This window comes from Rhipicephalus sanguineus, chromosome 1, assembly GCF_013339695.2.
Source record: "Rhipicephalus sanguineus isolate Rsan-2018 chromosome 1, BIME_Rsan_1.4, whole genome shotgun sequence".
Taxonomy (NCBI): domain Eukaryota; kingdom Metazoa; phylum Arthropoda; class Arachnida; order Ixodida; family Ixodidae; genus Rhipicephalus; species Rhipicephalus sanguineus.
This window is the reverse complement of record NC_051176.1, coordinates 1,798,232-1,810,761: the sequence shown is the minus strand read 5'-3', so window position 1 is coordinate 1,810,761 and position 12,530 is coordinate 1,798,232. Positions and strand designations below refer to the sequence as shown.

Here is a 12,530-nt window from a genome sequence, read left to right as displayed (position 1 = left end):
TACCGTGTTCGATCTATCTGCCTGTCTAGGCGCTCTCGTGGTTGTCTTGGTATACATGAAAATTGGCACGTGAGGGAATGACGAACATGATTCGCAGGTCATGACACGCCGCCTGTCACGTACGTGATAGAACCCTTTCCACCAATCACGTTTGGCGCATGCCTGCATAACACGGCCCGTGGTGTACGCGTATGTGCCACAGGTGATTTACATTCTGTTTCAGCCCAGAGACAGCAAGAATAGACTTTGGAAATCTTGACTCGGCAGTACTACGGAGGTTATGTGGCAGGAAATTGGGTGCCGGGGTCAACGGCGTTGTTGACGAGCGTAAAGTCCCAATGGAAGCAACGAACTGCTCGTCTCGGACCCAGGCATGTCAGTCAAGTATTCCACCAAAGTCACGCCAGTGCCTCCAAATCATTAGAATAAAGACCCTATAAAAGCGTCATGTAGGGGCAACGCCAATTGTGGTTGCAGATATCCGCCTTTATGACAATGTATCGACGGCTTGCGTAGTCGATGTATCGACTACACAAGCCATAGTCAAAGCGTTGCTTGAATACGGCGACTACGGCTACTTATGATATGCACAAAACCGCACCGTAGCGTGCACTTCGTTGCGATAGAACTGACATCGCTGGTGGGTGTGTCCAGATAAGATCGAACACGAGGTCCCGGTCACCATTCCCGATTTTGATGAAATTTACTGTAGGTCTAGGCATTACACCCAGAACAATGGTTTCGCAGTTAGTATTGCGAAGAAAAATTTTTTTCCCCTGAAAAAAAATATACAAATTTTGGCCGCAAAAAACACTTTTCCGCCAATTTTGCGATTTCTTAATTTTGAGCGCACCTAGGGAAAAAACGGTGCACTTCTTCGTCACAATATTTATTCCTATTAAAGAACAAGTGAAATAAAATCTTATGAGTCTTTTATTTCCCTTGCTTGTCGAAGCACTTTTGAAAAAAAAATCACAAACTTGGCAAATCGCACAAAATACCTTTATTTCGGGAATTTATTGCTGCATACAAGTTAAAGTGAGGATAATAAAACTCGGTACATATTAACTTTGATACTTTCGCTCTCTTTTAAAATAATTTGCTTGGTTTTATCGCCTTCTGTTTCACTTGATAAGTGGGCTGAAACGTAAGTGATTTACCAAAAACGCCGAACTTTGAAAATGATTTTCTCAAAAAGGCCATTTTTAATTTTTTTTTAAATCTCTCTGATTGAAGTCAAGGACGTCATCTACAATTCTGCAGAAAAAAAACGTTGCATTATTTTGGTTGCTAACAAGTTATAGTGCGTCAAATGTGACCATGGCAGCCTAGCGGCCGCGTCGTTCGTTATGTGGTGGAACTCGGATATAAGTTGCTAAAAATACTTGTACGTGACTTAATCACAAATCAGCAGCTCCACGCCAACAAATGCGCAGCCAGGTGTCATGGTTCAGCAAGCTTAGTCTTGCGATCAGCCGCTTGACAAACCCGCGCAGCAGCGGCCGTTCCATGCTGCGGGCGCTCACTTTACATGAGTGCCGCTTCGAATGCGGATAAGCTCCGCTTGCGCGCCAAACTACGCTCAGAGGACGAACGAGAGAAAGTAATGCATCACTGTGAAAGTTAAAGGCTGTTAAGTGCTAACAAATGTCATAGTATGCAACGAAAACTCTGCCGGCAATTTCCCAGTGAGCGCCTCCAGTAGTGCGCTCATGTGTTGCTTTCTCTCTTCTGATGGCATAAAGATAATTAGTTTCATTCTATGAGCAACATATGACACAAAAGAAAGCCATTGACATCTAAAGAAAACTGTCATACGTGCTTCCGATGGTCGAGCAACTCAAACTGCAGTTGTTCATCTCGTGCCAGAACACTTGTCAGCCGGCTGTGAAAAGAAGTGTGTCCAAGTCCTTTGCTTCATTAAAGAACCGCTTTTACAATGCTGTATTGTTGTGCGTCCACAGATAGAATATCCAACGCAAGTCGAGCGTTTACACGATATTTTGCGGCTTCGCGCATAACAGCAGGGAAAAAAATACATGCGTGCTGTAATGAAGGCGCTCACTGGGAAATTGCCGGCAGAGTTTTCGTTGCATATTATGACATTGGTTGGCACTTAACGGCCTTTAACTTTCACAGTGATGCATTCCTTCTCTCGTTTGTCCTCTGAGCGTAGTTTGGCGCGCAAGCGGGGCTCATCCGCAGTCGAAGTGGCACTCATGTAATGTGAGTGCCCGCAGCATCGAGCGGCCGCTGCTGCGGGCTTCTCAAGCGGCTCATCGCAAGACAAAGCTTGCTGAACCATGACACCTGGCTGCGCATTTGTTGGTGTGGAGCTACTGATTTGTGATTAAGTCACGTACAAGTATTTTTAGCAACTTATATCCGAGTTTCAGCACATAACGAACGACGCGGCCGCTAGGCTGGTATGGTCACATTCGACGCACTATAACTTGTTAGCAACCAAAATAATGCAACGTCTTTTTCTGCAGAATTGTAGCTGACGTCCTTGACTTCAATCAGAGGGATTTTAAAAAAAATTAAAAATGGCCTTTTTGAGAAAATCATTTTCAAAGTTCGGCGTTTTTGGTAAATCACTTACGTTTCAGCCCACTTATCAAGTGAAACAGAACGCGATAAAACCAAGCAAATTATTTTAAAAGAGAGCGAAAGTATCAAAGTTAATATGTACCGAGTTTATTATCCTCACTTTAACTTGCATGCAGCAATAAATTCCTGAAATAAAGGTATTTTGTGCGATTTGCCATGTTTGTGATTTTTTTCTTCAAAAGTGCTTTGACAAGCAAGGGAAATAAAAGACTCATAAGATCGTATTTCACTTCTTCTTTAAGGGGAATAAATATTGTGACGAAGAAATCCACCGTTTTTCCCCTAGGTGCGCTCAAAATTCAGAAATCGCGAAATTGGCGGAAAAGTGTTTTTTTTGCGGCCAAAATTTGTATATTTTTTTTTTCAGGCGAACAAATTTTTTTTCGCAAAACCAACTGCGAAACCATTGTTCTGGGTGTAATGCCTAGACCTGCAGTAAATTTCATCAATATCGGGAATGGTGACCGGGACCTCGTGTTCGATCTTATCTGGACACACCCTGGTCTAACGTGAGTGCCAACGTTACGTCGCACCATGAGCTGCCCTTTACACGCCAGTGTAGTCAGCATGCCTGGCAACATGCGCACAACTACTAAATTTATACAAAGACGTCGATCCACCTCGTAACGCTTGGATCAAAGCGAATATACCACCACAGGACTTCTTTGCCCGAAGTCGATTTCCACAATGCGTGCGTGCGATATGCCGGAATTTTTATTGCAGTTCTCATTGGCGTATATAAGCATCCTGTTTTAGTTTGTTTTGTTGCCAACCTCTCTAGCTTGTTTTTGTTGTTGTTAAAGCGCTTGGTGTTTTTTGTATTGATCTTACTGTTGTATGCATTGTATCCACTCCTGCTAGGGCCTCTTTATGGGCCTGCAGCAGTGGCGTAGGCAGAAATTTTTTTCGGGGGCGGGGGGGGGGGGGGGCAGGTACGCCCTTTATCCGGCGTGGGGTCCGGCCAGGTAAGTGTGGTCGAGTGTCATTTTGTGCTCTGTATACCATGGCAGAAAAAAATGTCCGGAGGTGGGGCGCACGGGCCCGGTGTGCCCCCCCTCCCTCTGGATACGCCCCTGGCCTGCAGTATACTTATACTTTAAACGAACCAATAACATTTCGACCCACATAGATACGTATGAGGCCACCATGGACGCGGATCGAACCGCCGATGCTGCTCAAGCTGAGCAAGGCGAGTCAGTTCTCGGTAATTGTAACTGCCGTCGAGGGACAACTCGGTGGAGTGAGGAAGAGCTTGGAGTCGAGGATCGTTTAAAGATACGGGAAGGAATGCAGTGAGGTGTTGGGGTTCTGTAAAATAAAGTCATGGTAAGGACAGGCAGTGGGGATTTGACGGTGGGTGACAGAATCTGTTACAGCGAGGAAATGCCAGCTTGATATGAACACGATATTAATGCGATTTTGAGGAAATACATGTACGTCGATTGAGCAAACTTGATCAGCATGGTAGATACCCACTGTTTAATGACATATAGCGGCTAGAAAGGTGACATATTTTTCATTCGCAATCATTAGCACAGATTTTGCAAGATAGAATATGCCCAATTTAGCTCGAGGCGAAATTGTGAGTTTTGGTTTCAATTTCTTATATTACTACTTAAAGTGCAGGTACTGGAAGCTTAAGGATTTTAACGGGATAGCGTTAAAGAGGTCGTTCCACAGAAATTCCGATGACGGTGTCAGTGTCGGCGTCTTTGATTGTGAGTAAAAAATCATCATCTTGTATAAAATAATAAAAAAAATCTTAGATTCGAGTGAGAATCGAACCCAGGCCGCCCTGCGTGGCAACAGGTGTTCCCCCACGAAACCACTCTATTGCTTGGAACTGCACTGAAATTAACTTTAATGCTTCATAAATGTACGCGTCCTTTGTACAGGTGTCACAGTAGGAGATGTAATATTGCAGTAAAACGAGGTACAGGCGTATATTCCCATCGGGCGTCACACCATGTGAACTGCATAACGAGTGGGAGGTTTAAAGCCGGCCAACCATTACAAAAGGCACACACATTACAGCGCGTATTCCTTTACGAACACGTAGTGGGTGCGTCGCAACTTCGAAAAAGCATCGCGTGCGTAATTGCTGCTGGTTTAAAGCTTCCCACCCATTACAAAGGGCATGCACGTCGTGGGCACACTGTTGTCATAAAAGTGCTGTTGAAGAGACAGCACTTTTGTGAGAACAAACTAAAAGCTTTGTTGAGCAATCTTCAAGGCTCACGTCGGCTGGTTACCCCGACCATGTCCAAGTTTCCGCTGCCGAAGGCCTGCTGCGTGAGCTTCGATCCAAAAAGAACGCTAACGTAGTCCAACCTGTCACAGCCAGACAAGCTTTCGCCGTAGTTCGGTATATGCACAAGATAGCGCACAACCTTAGGAAAATGGCGCAGAGAGTGAATGTGAACGTGGTCTTTATGGCCCCTCAATAATTGAGCTTCCTGTGCAAACTGTCCGTTCCAGCGTCCAGACCCACCTTCGGGTGCACTACCAAACACGCAAATAAATTTTGAAATTGCATTTGTAGTGTGGTTTATCAGCTACCGTTGTCGTGTGGAGGATACTACGTCGGCCAAACAGGTCGTTGTTTAAATGAGAGGCTGCAGGAATATCTGTACAATGTGATCGGTTGCAATGTGATCGTCTGCTCATTGCAGCACGTGTGGGTGCACGCTAATGTTTTCAGATTGCACCATTGTTGCAAAATGCAGGGATCGCACCACACGTGAAATCATCGAGGCAGAAAACATTTGTTCATTAAAAGATGATTGTGTTAGCACCCCTTCTGTCGTGCTCAGCGATAAAGAAAAGTTCTTCCTGCTTGGCGTTGTGATGTACTTGTGCAATATCATTCTGTTTCGCGCATGACTGGTGGAACTGGTGACTGTCTAAAAGCGAAGACTTTCGCAAGAAATAAATTATTGGCAGTTCAGTGCTCTGTCTCCTCTCTTCTATCCCCTCCTGTCGTTTGCGTTGTTAAGCCCTCTTTATCATGCTGTTGAAGAGGGCGGAAACCTTTACCTTTACTATAGGTAGGTCGAGTGTGTGTGCGTCAGACCGGACGACTGAACATAATCACAAGCGAAACAGAGCACGATGACCATGGAGCCGGATATCGCTATCGCGGTCAACTCTTAAAGGCTAAGCTTAAGCGCCCCCCAATTTATGCTCGTTTCTTGTGAGTTGGGTCAAACAACTGAGCGAGCTCGACTTGAGAGGAAAGTGATGAACGTTGGAGAAGGCATTCCTTTCGCTTTTACTCCCGAAGTAAGAGCTGCGCGCAATGCTTCGACAGTGGACAGCAAACGGCTCTTAGTCTGAGCATTAGCCGTGCCGAATCCCAAGACGGGGCTGGATGGTTTGCAGAAAAAAGTTGTTTACAATATTTGGAATCATGTTTAAGGCGCTTATCGAAGTGCCCCAGTTATTGAACTACCCCCCTCAATATTAGAGCAGCGAAATTGCGGCCTCTGCTCATGTCCGCTACTCATACCATCCGTCATGCTTCGGAGAGCCTTGGCTTCTTCTTCTGTAGAGCCGTAGATAGCAGAACCATCCAGGTATGCGGTCAGTTGATTTAGCTGTTCGCGGGGTCCTGCAAAGTAAAGAGTAACGTTTAAAAAGACAAAAAATCAACAAACGGGATGTTCTGCATTAAGCTCTCTTATTGCTGTGGCAAAGGAGCATGGGCACAAAGAAAAGTCAGTATATACTTTCAAGTAAGTATATGAAAGCTTGGCATAAACGAAACCAGCAAAAAAGAAGTCAGCCATGAAAAGACGTATAAATTAAATAATAAAACATATAACATGTCTGGTGAGCAACGTATGCGTATCTGTGTGCGAGAAAGCAACGAAAAATTGGCACTTCTGACTTACGCGACATTTTATCTATTTTTTCTCCGCGTTTTCTTTTATGTGCGCTATGCAAAGGAAGAAAAATAAAACCGAGCAAGGAGGTTTGCGTTGCGGGATCAGAGGTAGAAAAATGATGCGCGAATGCCTTGCGCCTGCAGTGTGTGCAGCAGGATGGGCGTATAGCAGCCAATAAGGGGATCCTTCAACAAGTTCAGTGTCTGCTGTGTGTAGCCCACGTGCCAACACTGTTGGGTTCTTATTCTTCGGTTGTTCCTTTTATTTTTAGGAAGCTCGCACGTTGTATTTGTGTAATCTCGCGTCTTTCAAGAAGGCCTTGCGTTTATGCTTACGATATGTATTGCGATTACCGTTCATTACCAGTCACTCGCCTGTGACATTCATCTACTGCTTACTTTCAAGAAGTTTTTCATTTATGTTCTAAAGCAGATAACCACTCATTGGGAAAATAAGTTTAGCGCTTGGAATTACGTTTATTTGGGTACTTTCTCTTGTTTCAGTTTCTCATAAATTGTATGCTGTATACTACGCTTTGATAAGTTTGCCTTTAGTACTCCTCTATGACAGAACTTGTATTTGCGCGGAATAATGAATTACTATTATTATTATTATTATTATTATTATTATTATTATTATTATTATTATTATTATTATTATTATTATTATTATTATTATTATTATTATTATTGCTAGCCGTCGAACGACAAGCGAAAGACTAACCGCGTTTTGAAGCGCTTCCTACGCCGAGGTTTTCTTAGTGTAGCGAGTCACGCACAAAAATGAGAAAACTAAAAAAAAATTCACTATCTCCCACTAAAGGGAACCATGTCGGGATGCGAAGAAGCGCATGGGTCGAAAGTTCCGTTCATCACGGGCACCTTGCCCGATGTTTACGCGCCCTTGCATGCGGAGCACAACATGAATTCACTGTATTTTCTGTTGCTGTTACTCATCCTGAACTCTTCTTGGAGCACGCCGCGCGCGTTTATCGCGAGTCTGCAAAATCTCGTTCGCCGACGCCGGCACATATTTGCTGAGAGAATGTAAGGGGGCTGCCACAGCGTCTTACCCAGCCCATTACACAGGCCCGAACGCGCTAGCGCGTGCCAGCACACGTGGTTTCGTCTGTGTTACGCTAAGCTAGGACAACATACGGCAGCCCGGGCCCAAAAAGTACTATGCACGTATCATCACCAAGGTGGTCGAAGAACAAGAAGAAGAAGACTTCTCCTTGGCGCGAGCGCGCGCTCAATATGTTACAGATGGCTATGGTAGGTATTAGAAAGCGGACGGTCGCCAATGGAACTACGGACTAAGCCAGGCGCAAACGCTGCTTCCATCTAACATAACAGCACGAGAAAAAAAATGGGCGCAGCTTGTACTAATTCGTGCAAGGCTGAGAAACAGCAGAGCTGGTGGGCACGTTTCAGCTTCTCTCTGTACAGAATGCTTGGGCAGTCTTTGAGTGCGTGCCGGTTCTCGACGATGCTAACTTTCGGTCTATGACACAGGGCAAACCTCGACCATACCAACTCTGCTGTAACTGCTGTAAAATTCCTATAGCGCGTCTGTGCCACAGAAATTGCGCAAATGCCACTACGTTTCAGCTTCTCTTGTTATCCATCTGTACAGAATGCTTGAGATGTCACTGAGTGCGCGCCGGTTCTCGACGATGATAATTTTCGATCTACGACACAGGGCAAAGCTCGGCCATAACAAGTTTGCTGTAACTGCTGTAAAATTCCTATAGCGCGTCTGTGCCACAGAAATTGCGCAAATGCCACTACGTTTCAGCTTCTCTTGTTATCCATCTGTACAGAATGCTTGGGCGATCATTGACCGCGTGCCGGTTCACGACGATGATAAACTTCGATCTACGACCCACGGCGAAACTCGACAGTAAGAACACTGCTGTAGCTGCTGTAAAATTCCTAATGTGCGTATGTGCCACAAAAATTGCGCAAATGCCACTACATTTCAGCTTCTCTTGTTATCCATCTGTACAGAATGCTTGGGCGATCATTTACCGCGTGCCGGTTCACGACGATGATAAACTTCGATCTACGACCCACGGCAAACCTCGACAGTAAGAACACTGCTGTAGCTGCTGTAAAATTCCTAATGTGCGTATGTGCCACAAAAATTGCGCAAATGCCATTACATTTCAGCTTCTCTTGTTATCCATCTGTACAGAATGCTTGGGCGATCATTGACCGCGTGCCGGTTCACGACGATGATAAACTTCGATCTACGACCCACGGCGAACCTCGACAGTAAGAACACTGCTGTAGCTGCTCTAAAATTCCTAATGTGCATAGTGCCACAAAAATTGCGCAAATGCCACTACATTTCAGCTTCTCTTGTTATCCATCTGTACAGAATGCTTGGGCGATCATTGACCGCGTGCCGGTTCACGACGATGATAAACTTCGATCTACGACCCACGGCGAGCCTCGACAGTAAGAACACTGCTGTAGCTGCTGTAAAATTCCTAATCTGCGTATGTGCCACAAAAATTGCGCAAATGCCATTACATTTCAGCTTCTCTTGTTATCCATCTCTACAGAATGCTTGGGCGATCATTGACCGCGTGCCGGTTCGCGACGATGATAAACTTCGATCTACGACCCACGGCAAACCTCGACAGTAAGAACACTGCTGTAGCTGCTGTAAAATTCCTAATGTGCGTATGTGCCACAAAAATTGCGCAAATGCCATTACATTTCAGCTTCTCTTGTTATCCATCTGTACAGAATGCTTGGGCGATCACTGACCGCGTGCCGGTTCACGACGATGATAAACTTCGATCTACGACCCACGGCAAACCTCGACAGTAAGAACACTGCTGTAGCTGCTGTAAAATTCCTAATGTGCGTATGTGCCACAAAAATTGCGCAAATGCCACTACATTTCAGCTTCTCTTTTTATCCATCTGTACAGAATGCTTGGGCGATCACTGACCGCGTGCCGGTTCACGACGATGATAAACTTCGATCTACGACCCACGGCAAACCTCGACAGTAAGAACACTGCTGTAGCTGCTGTAAAATTCCTAATGTGCGTATGTGCCACAAAAATTGCGCAAATGCCACTACAATTCAGCTTCTCTTGTTATCCATCTGTACAGAATGCTTGGGTGATCGTTGAAGGCGTGCCGGTCACATCTGCCTGCCCGGCCCCCACTTCGGATCAAGGAGGTGCACCTCCTCCCCCCTCCCAAAAAAAATTCGGCAGATCCCACGTACCGTGGGAGTCGAGGTTATGCGAAGCATGCGGCGGGTAGGTGACTGTGGCGTAACCTTTTTTTACTGAGACACACGTTGCAAAATGACGCTAAAGATTTGTATAAATTTTATACGCACACTTATATATGTTGAAGAGCCGTATATGTGTTATGTAACTAGTTGTTTACGGTTGGGTAACGCTGCCAATGGCAACGTGGGTATTACCAACACCAGAAGCGGTAAGCTGATATGTAGTGCTTATACGTGTCCCGAGAACGCACGCACGTTTTACGAGCCCGTGTGCATGTGTGCAAGAAGTTCTTGACAGTTCTTGAACAAGGGAATCATCACCGTGATCAGTGAGCACCAGCAGCTGGTCACGACATGTTATAGGATCCGGTCGTGATCGTGGTGACGAGGGGTCCATGTGTAGTGAAGTATGTGGTAAAGTAGAGCTGTTGGAATTCGTGGATGCCTCGGTCATTTCGTCGACAAATTGTCTTTCGACAGAGCCGGCGACATGTCGGAACCTGAAGCCACCCTTCGCGTTGGTGAGGTATAGGCCGTCGAGGCTGGTAGGCCTGGATAGTGCTACGTAGACCAAGATCGGTGGATGGTGTTTGTCGTATTTGTAGACTACCTGGGCGTATGTGGCCTACGTAGCCTAGTCTACAAAGCGGCTGTCAATCAATCTGGCATCATCCTCAGTCAGCATGAGGCCATCGCCCAGCCTCGTAAGAAATGAAGAGGACACTGCGTCGTTCTGGCGGACTAAGTGCACTTTACGGTGCGGTGATGTGAATATCATATGTAACTTTCGTTAATGTATTCCTCCGGGGTCAAACTATGCTTAAATATAGCTTGCTGAATCATAGGAATACAAACGTAATGTTAATTAGACTGCTATAAAAGCGGAGTCAACACTGGAACTACAGACGTTAATCTGATATGACGCCTGTATTGTAGGAGTAGACATCGTAGGAGTATCATGTAGTGTGTATGACTTTATTGTAAAATTAGATAGCCAGCACCACAACCAGCAATTGACGTTGCACCGTATTACGCCTGCGTAGGCTGTTTTTCCAAACCAATTTATAGACCTGGCATGGCTCAGTGGTAGAATACCTGATTGCCACTGCAGAATGCTTGGGTTCGATTCCTGCTGGAATCCTAATTTTCATTCTTTCCTTGTGTTCAGTCAACACTGCCGATGTTGCTTTTCCTTAACGCTCTAGCATTTAAGTTAACAATGTCTGTTCTCGCCGTTCCTGGGTAGAGCGCAGGTATAAACTGTCAATCACCTGTGGCGCATACCCGTACACTGCGGCGCGTGGTAAACGGGTATGTGCCACACGTGTCTAGTGGAAAGGGTTTGACGACGTACGCGACAAGATTTTAACGTTATTCATGTCATGACCAGGTAGTCATATTCGTCAAATCCTCTTACTCTCCCATGCAAATTTTGCTCTACACCAAGTTAAGGAGGCGATCATGAGAGCACGCAGACGTAGGCGGCTAGATAGATAGATAGATAGACAGGTACGTAGATAGAAACGCTCAAAGTGCCAGAGGTTCACTAAGAAATGCTTCGCATTTAATATATTGTAGGTTGTTACAGAACCCACCATTTTATGATTCTTTTCACTAGAATTTAGCATTTCTCTAGCTGTATCACCAAGACTCAGCTCCACATTCCACTTGCCTATGCTCAGATTCACCTTGCACAGGCTGAGCATGAGCTACAAATTGTTCTGTGATAGTTTTGTTTAAAACAAAGGAGGTGGAATAGGCTCACTGATGCGTGCAGCAGTCATGCATGGAGTACCATTTGAGTAGCGAAAGGACGTTATTATGAAATGTTACATCAAAGAAGCTAACAGAGCTAATTGGTCTGTCTATAATAGCTGGCCAATCTACGAAACCTCAGTCCTCTGAAGTGATATATAGTGGTTTGTTTTCTTATGTTTTTTATCAAAGCAGCATGAAGCCAAGGCTATGTAGTTGAACATTGATAAAGAAGGATTATTCAGTTAAAATTGTGAAAAATTATACCACTGTTTTCAAAAAAAGGCATCAATCATAAATTGCAACATCTGTTCACATGCTGCCATAAGCTGTATGCTTCAGTGCCAAACTAGTTTAACACTCTCTCTTGCAGGTTTCAAATACAGCAACTGTACCACCACGACAGTGCAGCACAAGAGACCCTGTCGTCAGTGCTGAGTCAGAGATTAAATAGAAAATCGCTTTTCCTGAAATCTTTCTTCGGGTAAAAGTATTGAAAGGTGGGCTAGTTGGTAATTCATACTTGTGAGCGCTCGTCTTTTGTGGTTCTTCCTTCGTCTGTTGTGTGTACCGCGCTCCCAGTAAGCTTTCTGCTGGTCTTATTTCGTTTGTTTGTGATTGTAAAACAGCGCTTTCGTAGGAAATGCAAAATTTGACTAACTAGCCCCATTTATTGTCCTATTGAAACTAAATAGGTTGGCAATTTAGCGCTCGTTTACAAATGCGTGTATAATAGACCTGCGAGATTATTGATTGGCTTCGAAAGACTGTTACGTGTAAAGAACAATGCTGATCTAGTCATTGCTCAAAATGGTCTGCTGGCATTTATGTGACAATCCTCTAAAGCATACACACTTTTGTATTATTAACCACAAAAATATTTATTGACCTGTGTGCAGCAAACATGCTGTTGCTGGCATAAGGCGTAAGTCTGCAATATGGTGTTTACTGTCAACCTAATGCATATGTTCAATTGCATTTCACTAGACAACGGCCGTTAGAAACTATCACATTAGGACTC

The 12,530-nt window shown here is 44.8% G+C and overlaps 1 protein-coding gene across 1 annotated transcript in view; it reads right to left on the bottom strand.

Annotated features, from left to right (window-relative positions):
- Positions 1-12,530, bottom strand: part of LOC119389029 (chorion peroxidase) — a 94,897-nt gene that overhangs the window by 39,705 nt on the left and 42,662 nt on the right. Inside the window, exon 6 of the mRNA XM_037656324.2 lies at positions 6,119-6,220. Coding sequence (XP_037512252.2) covers positions 6,119-6,220 — 102 coding nt within the window. The remainder of the gene's footprint in view (positions 1-6,118; positions 6,221-12,530) is intronic.